Source organism: Hibiscus syriacus, unplaced genomic scaffold, assembly GCF_006381635.1.
Source record: "Hibiscus syriacus cultivar Baekdansim isolate YM2019G1 unplaced genomic scaffold, ASM638163v2 tig00113338_pilon, whole genome shotgun sequence".
Lineage (NCBI taxonomy): Eukaryota > Viridiplantae > Streptophyta > Magnoliopsida > Malvales > Malvaceae > Hibiscus > Hibiscus syriacus.
The window spans coordinates 144,848-162,482 of record NW_024063457.1 but is presented as its reverse complement, the minus strand read 5'-3'; the positions used below and the strand labels follow the sequence as shown (position 1 = coordinate 162,482).

At 36.6% G+C, this 17,635-nt stretch overlaps 3 protein-coding genes across 3 annotated transcripts; all 3 read left to right on the top strand.

Annotated features, from left to right (window-relative positions):
- The first annotated feature begins 2,723 nt into the window (after positions 1–2,723).
- LOC120186415 (probable pectate lyase 8) lies at positions 2,724–5,775 on the top strand. Its single transcript, XM_039190353.1, has 4 exons — positions 2,724–2,878; positions 3,024–3,137; positions 4,476–5,222; positions 5,304–5,775. The coding sequence occupies exons 1-4, from the start codon at positions 2,769–2,771 to the stop codon at positions 5,659–5,661; spliced, it is 1,329 nt and encodes a 442-aa protein (XP_039046284.1). The 5' UTR covers positions 2,724–2,768; the 3' UTR covers positions 5,662–5,775.
- Positions 5,776–8,335: 2,560 nt separating this feature from the next.
- On the top strand, positions 8,336–9,392 carry LOC120186377 (thioredoxin reductase 1, mitochondrial-like). The gene is made up of 2 exons (XM_039190326.1): positions 8,336–8,821; positions 9,225–9,392. The coding sequence occupies exons 1-2, from the start codon at positions 8,596–8,598 to the stop codon at positions 9,281–9,283; spliced, it is 285 nt and encodes a 94-aa protein (XP_039046257.1). The 5' UTR covers positions 8,336–8,595; the 3' UTR covers positions 9,284–9,392.
- A 4,249-nt stretch (positions 9,393–13,641) lies between these two features.
- LOC120186408 (LRR receptor-like serine/threonine-protein kinase RCH1) lies at positions 13,642–17,104 on the top strand. Its single transcript, XM_039190345.1, is given in 4 exon segments — positions 13,642–14,317; positions 14,319–14,489; positions 14,491–16,459; positions 16,547–17,104. Coding segments are annotated over 4 exon segments (3,267 nt in total). The 5' UTR covers positions 13,642–13,690; the 3' UTR covers positions 17,047–17,104.
- The last annotated feature ends 531 nt before the right edge of the window (positions 17,105–17,635 follow it).

The window sequence follows — 17,635 nt, the reverse complement described above, 5'->3', positions numbered from 1 at the left end:
ACGTGGTAGGGGAAAATGACATACTTTGTGAAATCCCAGTCTAAATTGCTGCATGGAACCAACAAGTCACTTCCCAAATCAAGGGTTTTCTACTTTTCTTCCTCTTCTGTTATTATTTTCTCTCAACCAAATAATTTTAACAAAAGATTTTTTTTTGTATTAACCTATATTCCTTTTTCTTCTTAATTTGCAGCAAACAAACCAGCATAATGGCAAGCTTCCACTAGCAATACAATGTGTAAAAAATGTACCCAAAAAAAATGATAAAACAATGTGTAAAAAGAAGCGAATGTCAAAAGGAGTACTGAAATTAGAAAGAAATAATTAGCCAAACTTTCAATAATCAAAATATTTCTTTCATGTAACATTAAAAGGAAGGTTTTATTGTCAAACTTAGCGCCACCAGGAAGTGGAAGAATTGGTCAAAGTTTTAATACCAGTGTAGCTCTAGAAACTCTTGATTTGTGAACTCGTGCAGGGAATTCTGGATAAAAGTAAATCACCTTGGCCTTGATTGACGCTGCCGGAACCCTAACTTTATTGCAATACTAACAAACATGCCAATTTTACATATACGACTTTGTTTTACATTCCATTACTGAAGTTAGCTTTCAAAAAATATTTTCAAGAATTTATATATAAATTTTGATAATGTAAACCGGCAAAACTTTCGAGATAATGTTCTGGAAAAAATTAATTCACAAGATAAAGCACTCTCAAGATTAATTGCTCAAATAAGGTGAAATCCACAGTGTTGGCCGTAGGTCGCCATGCCTTCTGGGCGACCTACTAGGTCGCCATGTCTTCCCGGCGAGCTACAAGAGATTGCATGTGCCATGCACGTCCCAACACGCTGGGCATCCGAGGCCATCCGACCGAGGCCATACGAACGAGCTATGCGAGGGCATCCGAGGGCAACCGAGCGAGCTATGCGAGGGAATCCGAGGGAAGCCGAGCAAGGGTAGGTCGCCCGGAGTGCATGGCGACCTACAAGGTTGCCCGGAGGGCATGGTGACCTAAGTGTTGGGACGTGTATGTGCCATGCAACACGTTCATTCTCTCTGTTTGAGCAAGGGTAGGTCGCCCGGAGTGCATGGCGACCTACAAGGTCGCCTGGAGTGCATGGCGACCTACAAGGTCACCCATAGTGCATGGCGACCTACGGCCAACACTGTGTATTTTACCCTATTTGAGCAATTAATGTTGGGAGTGCATTAGCTCGTGAATTAATTTCCTTCAGAACATTATCTCGAAAGTTTTGCCATGTAAACCTCTTTAAGTGGTTAAAAATATGCAACCCTTTCGGCCAATAATTTGGACTCTCGTACGGGTGTATCAATTGAAATCGAGTCCATTACTGTTTTGTTTATTATTTTTAAATATATAGATTATTATTATTATTATTATTATTATTATTATTATATTTTCTCAATTGTCTTATAAGAACCCACAGTCATCAAAACATGAATCTGGGAAAGAATGGACATGCAATAAATATACAATTACCAGGGAAACCTGCAGCTAGATTTCTTGTAACATTCGACGAAACCTGGGTTTAGGAATTTCTCTGTTTACTTTTGTCTTAAGCTATGTTAGTTTGATTCAACTGAATTTCAATTTTCCAAATATTGGAAAAACTTTAAAATAACTGAATATTATGTTTGTATCTATACTTAATTTGTTTGGTCCATTATACAAGGCATATGTTGTGGGTTGATTGGGGGTGCCATGTTCTCTCTTTTTGGTTCTGCAACTAACATAACATGTACACTTCTTCCTATCATGCCATGTGCCTATTTTTTTCAAATTTAATCTTTATTTTTTTAATAGTTTAAGATGATTTTATAAGGTAACATCTGTTCAAATTTTTTCTTATCTACTGACAATGCACACGTACATAGGCCTAACTGTGTAAACTCAATATCTCTAACCACTAAAATTTTTGATGAATTTAATCTTTGGTTCTTATGATTTGAGTTTCGGTAAATCATTTATATGTTCTAAGTTGAACCACATTTAATTATGGCTCTCGGAGAAGGACAATGCGAACCGTGCAAGTTTATCTAATGTCCATTTCTGTATACGTTTTTGCTTAAGGAACCAGCTTTAAAGGTTTTTTTTATAAGGAGAATTACATCTAAAGTCACCTTTAAAGCTGAAAATATATGGGGGAAAAAAAGAAATAAGCGATACATATTTGATGTTAGTTAAGTGCTCACTAAGTTGGCATTATCAATATTACATGTACGAAAATGTGAATTTAAACATACTTAATCGTATAGTATTCTCGAATGTTACCTGATTTGTAGTTATCCTTGCACATTGGGCATGTGGTGACGTGGCCTTACAGTGAAGCGAGTATAGCCATCCACCGTCAGCTGCAAGTAAGTAGAACATCCAATGAAAAAAATTTAAGGAGGCCGAAGTGGAAGAAATAGAGCAAGAGGTGAAGTGTCAGAAAGTGAAAATGGGGAGGCACGTGAGATACCGACACTTTGACACGTTGTAGCTTTAAATTCCATATCAGTTAGCGACTGCTTGAAAGCCTAAATAAAATGAGAACCATGGTTTACAGAGTTGGGCAAAGTTTTATAACATGGCCATTGACCCCCCCATTTAACCCTTAATTCTTATTATCTCCCCTATATAAACACCGCGCCATCTGAGTTTTCTTTCATCGACTCCATTTTCGTTTCTCCCAAACAGGGGAGCTGAAACAGAATCATTATCATTACCGTAACAGAGAGAGGAAGAGAGAAAAACCAGTAATGGGGTTCTCTAAGAGATTCTTTTCATCGTTTGCTTTGCTGATACTTATTTTGTTCTTCGTTTGTGTCACTGTCATGGCCTCGGCAGACAAAACTGAGCTGCATTCAAGGTACATTTTCCCTGGAAACAATCATCTCATCTTTTCGAGTTCTCTCTGTTTCCTTTAGCTTTTGCAGTCCAGGAAAACGTACCTTGTTTCAATGCAACTAGTAATTTTCTTTTCAAAATAAATTTCCTTGTTGTTGTAATGACAGGCTGGGTGAAGAAAACAAGTTACAGAGCTTGAAGAACTCATCAATGGAGGAGGAGGAGTGGATAAATGAGCACTCGGTGGAGAATCCAGAGGAAATTGCTTCAATGGTGGATATGTGAGTAATTTCAGCATAGTTTTGCATTAATGTCTGTTTCCTAAGAAAGATAATATAGAAATTCTGTTAAATCTTTGAGAAGAGGATTGATTCATATGGAACCCCACCACACTTGCCATGCATAAGTATGTAGTTTCTGACAAGTCCTTTTCAACTTCACCATAACATGCAGTAGTTCCCCCCTACGTTTCTCTGATTTAAATTACAGCTGTGATTGTATTGTCATATATATCATGTTTATCGCGATTGTAATAATAGTGAGAAGGAAGAAGAATTTTACATTAGGGGTAAACTTAAATTTAAGGGAAATGATCTAAAATTTCAGGGGCGAACTAAATTTCAAGGGATACTACTTAAAATTTCCCTTCAGACAGTGAACTAAATTTTTTTTAAGATTTTCAATTGGAAATACATAAAAAAAATTTAAAATTTATAGTAATTTTAAATTTTTAGAGGGCGACCGCCTCCGCCCGCCCTTCGGTCCATTCTTTCAGTAGCAATCAATGGAGCAATAGCTTCACCCAGCCCTTGCTCTATAGTGTTCTCTTACATCTCTACTTTAACTACCCTAATAAATGATTGCCAGTTTGTGTTCTGCTCCACCTTCATTAAAACTCTTTTAACTTATAAACCGGTAGTAAGTTGTAGTATTAATTTCATGCATGAAATCACCAAAATGGTATTTTTAGGGATTCTTGAGGAATCCATTACTATTACCATGTTCTTAACTCAACTGGTACAAAATTGTACTTTTTCTTTTAACTTTGTCGCCACCTTAATCACATGACCCTGTCCTGAGATCCGGGCACCTCGCCCTTAGTTTATTCTACTATAACTATAATTATATATATAAACATTTAGATCAAATCGAGTTATCAGGTTTGATGAACTTTTTCTAAACCTGAATTAAATTAAGTAGAAAAAATTAGAATGAATGAAAATTCTGGTCCTTAGGAGCAGACTGTCACAGATCCTAGATCTGCATTAACTGACAAACCTCATTGCCACCGCCACCAACTATTTAATTTTAATGTTTTTAATGGCGGCACCGACGCCAAAAAAGAGCAGGCAGCTATTAGTTTCCACCTTATCATTCCATATTATTTTCTTTATGTACCAAACCAAACCAAACAATTTTTATTATATATATCGAATTCTCCGTATGGACGGACCGTATGTACATCTCCCACGAAATGTCACATGGCCAACTCAGCTCCACTGATGCTTCTTCAACACATCAATATAGTCCATCATTGTTTCATCCTAATTCCAATTTTTCACATGCTTAATTCACTCTAGTTCATTTAATTAATCTGGTTTATATTCCTTTTTTTTCAGGAGCATAAGAAACAGTACTGAGAGGAGGAGATTGGGATATTTCTCATGTGGAACAGGGAACCCGATTGATGATTGCTGGAGATGTGATCGGCGTTGGTACCTCAGGAGAAAGCACCTTGCGAACTGTGCTATCGGTTTTGGACGCAACGCCATCGGTGGCCGTGATGGGAGGTACTATGTTGTGAGTAACCCCGGGGATGATGATCCTGTGAACCCCAAACCAGGCACCCTCCGTCATGCTGTTATCCAGGACCGGCCGCTGTGGATCTTGTTCAAGCGTGACATGGTGATTAGGTTGAAGCAGGAGCTTATAATGAACAGTTTTAAGACCATCGATGGCCGTGGTGCCAATGTGCATATAACCAATGGGGCCTGCATCACCATCCAGTATGTCACCAATGTTATCATCCATGGTATCCACATTCACGACTGCAAGCCCACTGGCAACGCCATGGTTCGAAGCTCCCCGTCTCATTACGGGTGGAGGACCATCGCCGATGGGGACGGCATCTCGATCTTTAGCTCAAGCCATATTTGGATTGACCATAACTCACTGTCCAACTGTGCCGATGGACTTATTGATGCCATAATGGGTTCCACTGCAATTACCATATCAAACAACTACTTCACCCACCACAACGAGGTCATGTTGTTGGGACATAGTGATTCCTACGTAAGAGACAAGAGGATGCAAGCGACCATTGCTTATAATCATTTTGGTGAGGGTCTTATCCAAAGAATGCCAAGGTAAAAACAAACATCCTTAAAAAGAGTCTCTACTTAATTCATTTTTTCACATAAATTCGACTCAACTGAAAAATGGTGCAGGTGTAGACATGGATATTTCCATGTAGTGAACAATGACTACACACATTGGGAAATGTACGCCATCGGCGGAAGCGCGAATCCGACCATTAATAGCCAGGGTAACCGTTACCTCGCCCCTTTCAACCCCTTTGCCAAAGAGGTTACGAAGAGAGTGGAAACCGGAAACAAATGGAGACAATGGAATTGGAGATCGGAAGGAGATTTGTTCTTAAACGGAGCGTATTTCACTCCATCGGGAAGTGGTTCGGCAGCCAGCTATGCGAGGGCCTCTAGCTTAGGGGCCAAGTCATCTTCCTTAATTGGCACAATTACTTCAAATGCAGGCGCCCTTTCTTGTCGCCGTGGCTTCATGTGTTAGTCCTCCTCCGTACAGAAAAAGATGGAGAAAAACAACTCATTTTTTTCTTCATATAATATCATTTTATATGGTAGTGTTCCGAGTTATCGACCCTATATATTATTTTGATCAATCCCTTTGGCAGTTGTACAAAAATCTGTAGAAATTGGTCCTTATCTCTCTCCCTTGTATACCAAAAACATCTCACTCGTCATTGGATGAAATTGATCCACCATGACCACCATAAGGTGCCGTGGTGTTGTTCACTTCTACATTGCTTCTCTTTTGTGATTATATATTTTCCATAGTTTACTGTTAAGCTTTTAGCTTGCTTTTACGCAATGGGGTCATTGTATTCCTTTTTCTTTGATTGATTAGCTTGGAAATAAATTGCAAATGAAGGCAAAAAAGTCATGTTGTGGTTAGAGCTTTTAATGGACATTACCATAATTGTTCACATTGCTTGCATGTGAGGAATGGGTTTTAATCCTTTTTCAATGCATTGGAAAGTAAGGTTTTCGTTTTCTTTATACATGACTCACATGTTCATTTATGGAAAACTAATAAAACGAAGCTATAAAACTTTGTTTCAAATTACTAATTAAGAATGTGCATTAACTCCGGTGTCATGAATTACTTTGATTCTTTGCCACATTCAACTATATTTGGAACAACTCTTTTTCTAATTCATTTTGTGATGGTTCAAAAAAAATATTGGTTTCTCACAAAAAATTGTCGGACGGATAGAATCGACATCGATCATTTTTTATTAGGTATGATCGAAGACTTACAATTATGTACGTGTCTAACACCAAGATCATAATTGAATTCGTGAACCGATTACTCGTGTAGAAATTTAAAACACCTCCGCCACTCCCGTTATTGGTACCTTAAAAAGGAGCTTATATTGTCTCAAAAAGAAAATGTTCTTCAAAGACAATGTCAGTAAAATAATAGTAATAAATAAATACGTAAAAATAGACATGCTCTATTGAGGCATCTCCTTAAGTTCCTACTAGATTGTGTTCAGAGTATGGACGAGGGCGAAGAATCTGTTACATCGGCAATGGTGCATCTTCAAAATGATCTATTATGCCATCTCTAGTGGTACATTTCTAGAGTGATCTACAATATTGTATCCAATAACTCTTCTCATGCTTTGTATAAGAAAAGAAAAACCTACAACATTGAGAATATATCAGAGGAACTATATCACGCTTTGAATGGATATATAAGTCTTGTCATGACACTGATCATAATAGACGATTCTACATCATTAGAAAAACTTTAATGGTTTATTTTATTGCGTAAAAAATTGTAGTTTTTTTTTGGATTGTTGAACGAGTGAAAATAAAAATGTTATATTAACCGTAAAAATTGAGAAAATATTTTAAAGAAAAAACAAGAGTTAATCTTAGTCATCTATTTTCATCCATTTACTGATTCTAAAAACGGCATAAAACTAAAAAAATTACACTATATGCAAGTGGATCCTAATTGTATATATTATTCAAGTGAGTAATTATTTAGATGCAATTGGATTTTAATTAATCAAAATTGTAGCCCAAATTAACTATAAAATTTATTTGGGTGTTAAAAATTAATTACTTTGAATTTTTTATTTTAAATTGACTAAAATATGATATTAATAAGTATAAAAGAAACTTGTCTTGATGGGACTTTCGAAATGGTCTTCAATGTTTAAGGGAAGCTTACAATAATAGGGGAAAGGGCCTACGTACAGATTAGCCAACCCAAGTTAAAGTTTGGGTAGAGATGGATTTAGATAGGACCAATCAAAATTGTGGGCAGTCCTCGTTGCTCTAATCTTTCAATTTTATTTTGTTAATTGCATCATTCTCGAATTATGAATTTTAAATTAATTTTAATTTTAATTTTATTGAATTAATTATCTCTATAGATATATGTGCGCTTTGATCATCAATTAAAAAAATTCATAAACTATTCATTTGCTTGAACAATTAAATTATGTGTAGAAGGGTTGAATCATGAATGTTAGGACATCATGTCCTTCAATTTATACAGAAATTAAGAAATATAAATTCTCTTTTTTTTAAACCTAAATTATCATTTTTTCCTTGAGTTTTTCAATTTTAAATAAGAATCTTTATCCTTTAGATACGTTTTTACTATTGTGGCATGTTTTTTTATGTTTTTGTGACACGTTTTTTTATGTCTTTTGGTACCTCTTTTGCATACCTCTATAGTAGTGTTGGTGTTTGCACAAAGATCCTAAAGACATTTATTTTTTAGTTAGTTTGTCGTTGGTCATGTATAGGGGTGTAAACGAGCAGAATCGAGCTCAAGTATTGCCAAGCTCGACTCGAACTCAAAAACTTTATATGTAAACTCGACTCGACTCGAAAACTCGCGAGCCTAAGATTTTCAAGCTCGACTCGAACTAGAAAGAAAATATTGAAACTCGACTCGAAATCGAAAAGGCTCGAACTCAAAAAATATTTAAGAGCTCGATTGAAGCTCAAAACTCGAGCTCAATTCAAGCTCAATTCAAACTCAACAGGTTTTATTTTCATTTGCTGAAACCTATCCTCTTTTATAGACTCGACTTTACCCCTTATTCTCTAATAACCACCGATGTGGGATATAACTCACATTCAATGCTTTGGAGCATCTGAAGCCTAGGGGGATTTTGGAACAGGGGAATCTCGGCGTGTGAGGTGTGTGATGGGGCGGCGCCAATCTTCAGGAACAAGCCCTTGGCCGTGATCGGAGGAGGCGACTTCGTCATGGAGGAATCCACCTTCCTCACAAAGTACAGTTCCAAGGTTTATATCATTCACTGGAGGGACTCGTTTAGGGCATCCAAGATTATGCAAAGCAGAGTTATTTCCAACCCTAAGATAGAGGTGATATGAAATTCGGTGGTCGTGGAGGCGTACGGGGATAGGGTTTTGGGTAGCCTCAAAGTGAAGAATGTGCTTACCGGAGAGGTTTCCGACTTGCAAGTCTCCGCCCGGTTTGTTCTTTGCAATCGGGCATGAGCCGGCCACTAAGTTTTTGGACGGCCAGTTACAGCTTGACTCAGATGACTATGTTCTCACTCATCCGGGTACAACCAAGACCAGCGTGCCCGGCGTTTTCGCTGCCGGAGATGTGCAGGATAAGAAGTACAGGCAAGCTGTTACTGCAGTCGGCACTGGTTAGTCAATTTCTTCTTATTTTGATTCCTTTTTTTGCATTACCCTGCTATATTAGAAATACCTGCCATGAAAATGAAACTGCAAAGTACTATTGTCGCGAATTATATAAAAAGAACCTTAGGCCATTCTATATTGCTTCGGTTTATTCGACAATTGATCGGCACTCGGTCAAGCATCAGGATTCGAGTCTTTTGAATAGTATCATTTGGTGAGATATCGGTGAGTATCACTTTCAACTCATTACGAATCGATGGCATGTTTGACCTCGACCATATTATCGTTGTTCACCTAAACTTCATCTGACCGAAAGAAGAAAGAAAAGGAACTTAAGCAATTCCGCCAACAGTTTGTGTACTCGGTGTTATAGTTGAGTTAAACTAACTTTGTTCTGTAACAATGCAGGGTGCATGGCAGCCTTGGAAGCTGAACATTACTTGCAAGAGATCGGATCGAGCAATTGATCGTTTGATCAGTGTTCTACCGGAGATTTTATTTGAAAGCTGCTTGATTTGAACCAACTTATTTATCCAGGTCTAGATTCATCTTTTTTTTTTAAAGAAGGTCTAGATTCATCTTATTCTGGATCAATATTACTATATTAGAATTGCCCGTGTTTTAGAAATGGAGTATTAGCATTTTAGGACCTGTTATATTTGTAATCTTCTGATTTCGTCATTAATCAAGGTTTATACTTTTATGATTCGGGTTGTTAATTTATTTTTATTTTATGTTTTGATCACCGTTTGTTTTGATAATGGACCTATTGATTGATTTGACCAAGTGCGATTTATTAGTTTATTTACATATAAACCCTTGTTAATTTCATTTATTTCATTTTGTATAATTTGTTTATTTCCTTCATGTGCATAACTTAACCCCTATCACATAATCAGATTAAGAGTTTAGGGCTTAGGGTTTAGGGTCTAAGGTTTAGTGTTTATGGTTTAGGATTTAAGATTTAGAGTTTATGGTATATGATTTAGGGTTTAGGTTTAGGTTTAGAGTTTATGGTGTAATCTAACATGTGTTTAATTAAATGGGTTTTATTTTTCTTTTTGTAATATACAATGTAACAATTGGACTTGAGCTGATTAATTAAAAAAATTAAAATTTGAGGGTAGTTGTATTATAGAATTTTTAATATATTTTTAAAATTCTATAATTATGAATAATGTATTTTTAATAAAATTTTTATAATGTAATTTTAAAAATCTAAAATTATAATATAACATTTTTTTTGAGCTGCTCACGAGCTTTTCGAGTCGAATATCGAGTAGCTCGTTTAGGCTCGTTATGAACTCGAGTCGAGTCCATTCAATCCAAGTATTTATCGAGCCTTGATCGAGTTGTTCTCGAATAGCTCGCGATCTGGCTCGTCTCATTTACAGCCCTAGTCATGTATTGTGAGATCACCACTTTGGTAAAAGTTTGTTTGTCGATATAATCAAAATTATGTAGTGAAACAGTTTGTCAAATTATTTAGTTCGCTCACCACTCTTATATCATTTTGTAGAGTGTCTCGTTCAAAAGAGACAAAAAGGTTATTGAGTTCTTTAATGAAAGATTTTGTTTTTTCTTCATATCTTTGGGTTTAATATTTTTTTTTACTATTGTACCAAATTTTCTCTTTGGATGGATGTAATTTTAATTCATATTATTTTTGTTAATGAAATCTAGTTATCATTGTTCAAAAAAATTATGTGTACGAATTTATTTTTGTTACTTCATAAAATATTTTTTTTGTACAAATATAACTTAAATATATAAATATAAGGGTAAACTACATGTTTAGTACTTAAATTATCAGTTTTAGTACCTAAACTTTTTTTTTCAAAATCATATCTAATATTTAGTTTTTGTTTCATTTTAATACCGGTCGTTAAAAACATAATGAATAAACTAACTGAACGCCGCATCTACAATTGCCTGTCATTGCATATGTCAGCTGATAAAGCCCAAACTTTTCATATGACACCTTTCTGACTCCAAAACACGATTCCAACCCCCGTTTCATCGAGAAACGCCTCAATCTCCCCAAATGAACGATGAAACTATTTGATTTATTCATCCTCCGATCTCCATGGTCCACCATCTGATAGGTCTGAAACTGGATTATATTAATTGACTCATCATTCTCTCATGGTTCATTGTTTAGATTGATTGTTCGTCCACTGGAGTTAAGCCACATCAGTCCATCCGTTAAGTTTTAAAAAACGAGACATCAAAATAAAAAAAATTAAACGTTAGATATGATATTAAAAAAATAAAAATTTAGTTACTAAAATGAGGATAATTTAAATACTAAAAAAGTAATTTACACTAAATATAATTAGTTAGGGTTTCCCGTCAATTGTGACCTTTATTTTTCCTATGGGGAATGTCGTCGGCCTTTGGCCCAAACTGCTGGCACCCATTATACATTGTTTTGCATATATCTAGGTTTTCTCTTCTTTCTGTTTTATTTCTTCAATTTTATTCTTTTATATTTGAGTTTTGTTATTTTATTTTGTTTAATAAATTTTCTATTCTCCTATAGAAATGGTGACTTTTTTTTTCTATTATCATAACATATTTTTTTTTCATTTTTTTCAAGATCAAATTTATCGGCGCCTCTCTAGTTGTTTTATTTGGTTATTTTGTAATCTACCTTTACTTTATACTTTCGGGTTAGTTCTCTCATATTGATAGGTAATCTTAATCCCCTCAAATATGTCATATTTGAGTTGTGATGAAATTAGGTAATCTCGAACTTTCGATCAAATAAGCGATGTCATATTAATTATTAAAATGTTTCGCATTAATCATAATTAATTTAAAATGAATAACATAAAAGACAAGAAATCAGTACAATATTTAATCCTTCTATATTCATGGAATAATAATTTTTAAATAATTGAAACAATCGTATTTGAAAAGAATTGCCAATTGACAATTTTTGGTCTTTTAGGGATTAATTTGCAAAATTTTAATTAAAATTTAAAATATGTATTAACACGTGCATTTCATTGAATTATCATGTGATTGAACACTTATTTATTCAAAACTATGAATTTCAAAATAAACATAATTAAATTGGATGTCAATTAACTAATATATTATTTTAGGACTAAATTATAAAAATTTAAAATTTGAGAAACAGTTTTGAAACTCTTGCAATATTTTGAACCTTATACAACATATATAACCTATAATCATATCTTAGTATGATCATAGTTAACTTCAAGATAGGATGACTTATATTTGTGTGTGTTTTTACTATATCTTAGTATGATCATAGTTAACATATATGTGTGTGTTTAGTATAACCTATAATCATATCTTATTATGATCATGGTTAACATCAAGAAATTGGGGTCTAAAGATTTTAGTACTCTTTTTTCAATATAATGCGTATGCATAATTTCTTATTTTTTCCTTCTTCCTTTAATATATTTAACTATATTTATTATCTAATCTAAAATAATGGGTATGCATGTGTGTTTACTTTGAGACTCAATTAGTTTGAGATCAATTAAGAATTAGATCATAATCTAGGGACAAATATGCAACTAAGCTATTTTAAGTGACTGGTTTATTTATAAGAGGACTTGGTTGTCTTATTTTAATAATCACGGGTTTTACAAAACAGAACAAAACGTGTTTAGATTCCCTGGAATGGGAGGTTTCCAAGGTCACCCACCTTGAGCTTTGTGCTCTGTCTTAGCCATTTTTGAATCCCTTTAAAGCCTTAAACGCCATTAGGTAGGGCTCACATTTTTAGTTTTCTCATGAGTTTTATAATACTACTACAATTTAAGAGTTAAAAGGTTTCGCAGTAGGGGCAAGTGCAGGCTAAGGGTTGAAATTGTGTTCACTCACATGGGGCTTTCACCTCAAAGTTAGGGACATTATTTTCAGATTTCTAACATTTCTTGCCTTTTTATTGGTATTATTTAACCTTTTCTTGGATGCCGATCATGAGTGGAACAAGGAGCCTTCGTTTTGAAGATTGTTTGTTCAGAGTTTTCATGTGCTCACTTGTTAACCAACATTGCTTGCTACTATGATCGAAATCAATATTTGATCTGATTCGAACAGTTGAGGCAATTAAAACTTGGAGACATATTGCTGGCACAAGCACTGGTTTGACCATAGTCGCCTAGTTTTGAAAACATGGTAGAGAGGTTATCTTATTTTAGCATTATTAGGGTGGGATTTGGAGATTTTCCTTGAAACACCAGTATCATGCAATTTTGAAATCAAAATTTTCTTCTTTGAGAAAAGGAAAAGAAAAGAAAATAATCCGAGATGCTTGACTACCCTCAAAGTTTTGGCTAACTATAAAAATAAAATAAATTATGGATTTAGTCACCAATTCATATGAACATTTTTTTAATAATGTATTGAAAAACAAAATTTGACCTTATAGAATGCATGAAAATCTATTTTCTTAAATATTTGCTACAATAGTTATTGAAAATCGTTTGGAATAGATAACGACTTCTAAAAATCATCCGGAATATATGACGTCTTCTTCAGGCTTCATGTATGCATAATGATAAGGATAGCTGGTGGCACTACAGAAGTTGTCAAATGATTAAGGCGTCTTCCAAAAGTCATTGTGTAGTTCAGAAGTACTCTAACAAAACATATTCAAATGTAATAAAAGATTACTAGGTAAAGAAACAGAACCCCGAGGAGAAGGTAGTGATGGTGCTGTGGTGTGGGTTTCAAATGCTTTCTTTATCTAACCCTTTTCTTGCTTGTCTGCAAAGGTAATATTATTAGAGTATAGCACAGGAAGCTCAAGTTTTAGATAAGCAAATAGAGAAAGCCCCAATGCAAATCTAAGAGTAGGACTGGTTTGGGATTTGGGGCAATATTTGCGGATGCCGATGCCGATGCCGAGGCAGTCCAAAAACCACAAGAACCAGGCCATGCCAAGGCTATGCCTTGCACTTCTACTTCTTCCACTCCTCTTGTTTCCGTATGATGTTTGTGCAGCAAACAGTGAAGCTGCTGCATTACTAATCTGGCTTCATAGCTCCCCTTCACCTCCTCCAGCACTCTCCAACTGTGACTCTTCGGACCCCAACCCTTGTCGCTGGTCATACATCATTTGTTCTTCTCAAAACTCTGTCGTTGAAATCAATATCCAGTTTGTTGAGTTAGCTCTTCCTTTCCCTTCCAATCTTTCCTCCCTTCCTTTTCTTCAAAAGCTGGTCATTTCTGGTGCTAATCTCACCGGAACTATTCCACTGAATATCGGAGACTGCTCTCGACTGACCGTTATCGATGTTAGTGCAAACAATCTCGTTGGTAACATTCCTGCAAGTATCGGTAAGCTCCGATATTTGCAGGACTTGATTTTATACTCCAACCAGCTCACAGGGGAGATCCCCGCAGCACTCGGAGAATGCATCAGCCTTAAGAAACTCCTCATATTCAACAACTATTTAAGCGGGAATCTTCCTGTTGAACTCGGTAAACTGTCGAACATCGAAGTTATACGTGCAGGGGGGGAACCAGGACATTGCTGGAAGAATCCCGGAAGAGATTGGAGACTGCAAGAACCTAAAGGTGTTAGGCCTAGCTGAAACCAAAATCTCTGGTTCAATCCCTGTTTCATTAGGTAAGCTAACCAAACTCCAAACTCTCTCGGTATATACAACTATGCTTTCTGGGGAGCATTCCTGATGAAATAGGGAACTGCAAAAGTTTGATAACCATTGATCTTTCGTTAAATTATTTTTCCGGTTGCATACCAGAGTCATTCGGGAACCTCTCTAAGCTTCAAGAGCTCATGCTTAGTAACAACAACATCACTGGCACTATACCGCCAGTTCTGTCTAATGCCACAGGCCTATTACAGTTACAGCTTGATACTAATCAGATATCAGGCTCCATCCCGGCTGAGCTCGGGACGTTAACAAAGCTCACGGTCTTCTTTGCGTGGCAGAACAAACTTGAAGGAAGCATTCCTGCAGCATTGGCCGGTTGTGGGAGCCTTACTGCTCTAGATTTGTCACACAATGCACTCACTGGTAGCTTGCCGCCAGGTTTATTTCAGCTGCAAAATCTAACAAAGCTTCTCTTGATTTCCAATGGCATTTCGGGCACGATCCCTCCGGAGATTGGCAATTGCAGTTCCCTTATTCGAGTTCGGCTTGTTAATAACAGAATCAGTGGGATGATCCCCAAAGAGGTTGGGTTCCTTGACAACCTCATCTTCCTTGACCTGTCTGGCAACCATCTTAGTGGCTCAGTGCCAAATGAGATAGGTAACTGCAGTCAGATGCAGATGTTGAACCTTAGCAACAACACCGTTGAAGGTCCTTTGCCTGGCTCGTTATCGTCTCTTACGAGACTTCAGGTATTGGATGTGTCTGTTAATCAGTTTACAAGACAAATTCCACAGAGCTTAGGCCAACTTACTTCACTTAATAGACTTATACTTAGCACAAACTTTCTCTCTGGAGCAATCCCTTCCTCTCTTGGTCATTGTTTGAATCTTCAATTGCTTGACCTTAGCAGCAATGCAATATCCGGAACGATCGCAGAGGAACTGTTCAACATCCAAGCTCTTGATATTGCTCTAAATCTGAGTTGGAATGCACTATCTGGTGTAATCCCACCTCAAATTTCTGCACTGAACAAGCTATCCATATTGGACCTTTCACACAACAAGCTTGAAGGTGACTTGCTAGCACTTTCCGAGCTCGAAAACCTTGTTTCTCTGAATATCTCCTACAACAATTTCACCGGCTACCTTCCTGACAGCAAGTTGTTCTGACAGTTATCAGCAACGGAAATGGCTGGAAACCAAGGGCTGTGTTCTAAGGGACGCGATTCATGTTTCCTCAGCAGTGCCACAGCAACTGGTATGCAAAGTGATAATGGTTTCAAAAGATCACTAAAAATAACTATTGCAGTACTTATTACCTTGGCCATTGCATTAGCATTTTTTGGGGCTTTAGCTGTCTTTAGAGCTAGAAAGATGATGGGAGATGATAATGATTCTGAGGTGGGAGCGGATTCATGGCCATGGCAATTCACTCCATTCCAGAAGTTGAATTTCTCAGTTGATCAAGTATTAAAATGTTTGGTAGAAGGCAATGTTATTGGAAAGGGATGTTCGGGGATCGTTTATCGAGTAGAACTCGATAATGGGGAAACCATCGCTGTAAAGAAGCTCTGGCCAACAACAATGGCAGCTGGATATGATTGTCATAGTGACAAAGCCGGTGTAGGCGGAGTTCGTGATTCCTTTTCGGCCGAGGTAAAAACTCTCGGTTCGATCCGCCACAAAAACATAGTCAAGTTCTTAGGTTGCTGCTGGAACCGAAGCACGAGATTGCTTCTGTATGATTACATGGAGAATGGAAGCTTGGGAAGTCTTCTTCATGAGCACAGTGGAAGCTGCTTGGAATGGGACCTTAGATATCGAATCATCTTGGGGGCGGCGCAAGGTTTGGCTTACCTACACCATGACTGTGTCCCTCCCATTGTTCACAGAGATATCAAGGCCAACAACATTCTCATTGGTCTCCAATTTGAATCCTACATTGCTGATTTTGGACTTGCGAAGCTCGTTGATAACGGAGATTTCGTTCGGTCTTCTAGCACAGTCGCAGGCTCCTACGGTTACATTGCCCCTGGTTAGTTCAAAATTTCTTATATACTGCAGCATATATGTGATGATTAAAGGAAAACTGTAAGCCTCATATGGTTTTATGTTATTGCAGAGTATGGCTACATGAAGAAAATAACCGAGAAAAGTGACGTGTATAGCTATGGAGTTGTTGTGTTAGAAGTCTTGACAGGCAAGCAACCGATTGATCCGACCATACCATATGGACTCCACATTGTAGATTGGGTCAGGCAGAAAAGAGGAGGGATCGAAGTGCTCGACCCGAGGTTGCAACCGAGGCAGGAATCCGAGATCGATGAAATGTTGCAGACTATAGGGGTCGCATTGCTATGTGTAAACCCTTCCCCTGATGACAGGCCTACCATGAAAGATGTAGCAGCGATGCTGAAGGAAATAAAGCAGGAGAGGGAAGAGTGTACGAAAGTAGACATGGTTCGTAATGGCTCGTCGGATTCGGAGAGTAATCAGCGAGGAAACAGCAAGTCACCACCATCAATGATCCAAAACTCATATCCCCAAAGCAGCAGCACAAGCTTTTCTGCATCTTCATTGCTATACTCATCCACTTCCAATGCAAAGCTAGCTTTCAAGTAGTTTAATAAGAACAAGTTGAGATTTACATGGGTAGTTAAGCTATATAGATAATAGAGAGTTGAGGAGCAAAACTCTATATAGTATTTTATTTATTTATTTATTCCCACCTCTTTTGGTTGAAAACTGTGGTTGGTTTCTGTATGTAAAGTTTGGAAATAAGTGATTAAAAAGTTGCAAAAGAATGATCATGTGTTTGCAAGATGAAACAAGAGATCATGGAACAACGACATCTCGGGTTCATCATTAACCAAGGAATCATACAAAGAAAATTAGTACAATTTCCCTGACTTAATTGGAGGAAACGAATGCATGTACTAATATTACAAAACCAAGCGATAAACAAATAGACAAAGCAGTAACCAAGGCCTAGCCATTATTATATGGGTTAAACTTTTTTGATACGGACAATGTCGAATAAACTGTCGCAAAAAATATATATTTACGTCAAAAATTTTAAAAGAGAAAAATGAGTAGTATGGGAATAGTAATTCATTATAGCCGACGACGAATTATAAGAGGATAATATGAGAGTATAAAAAAATTCGTAACTCTAAATACATACATTTATATAATTATATGAATATAATAA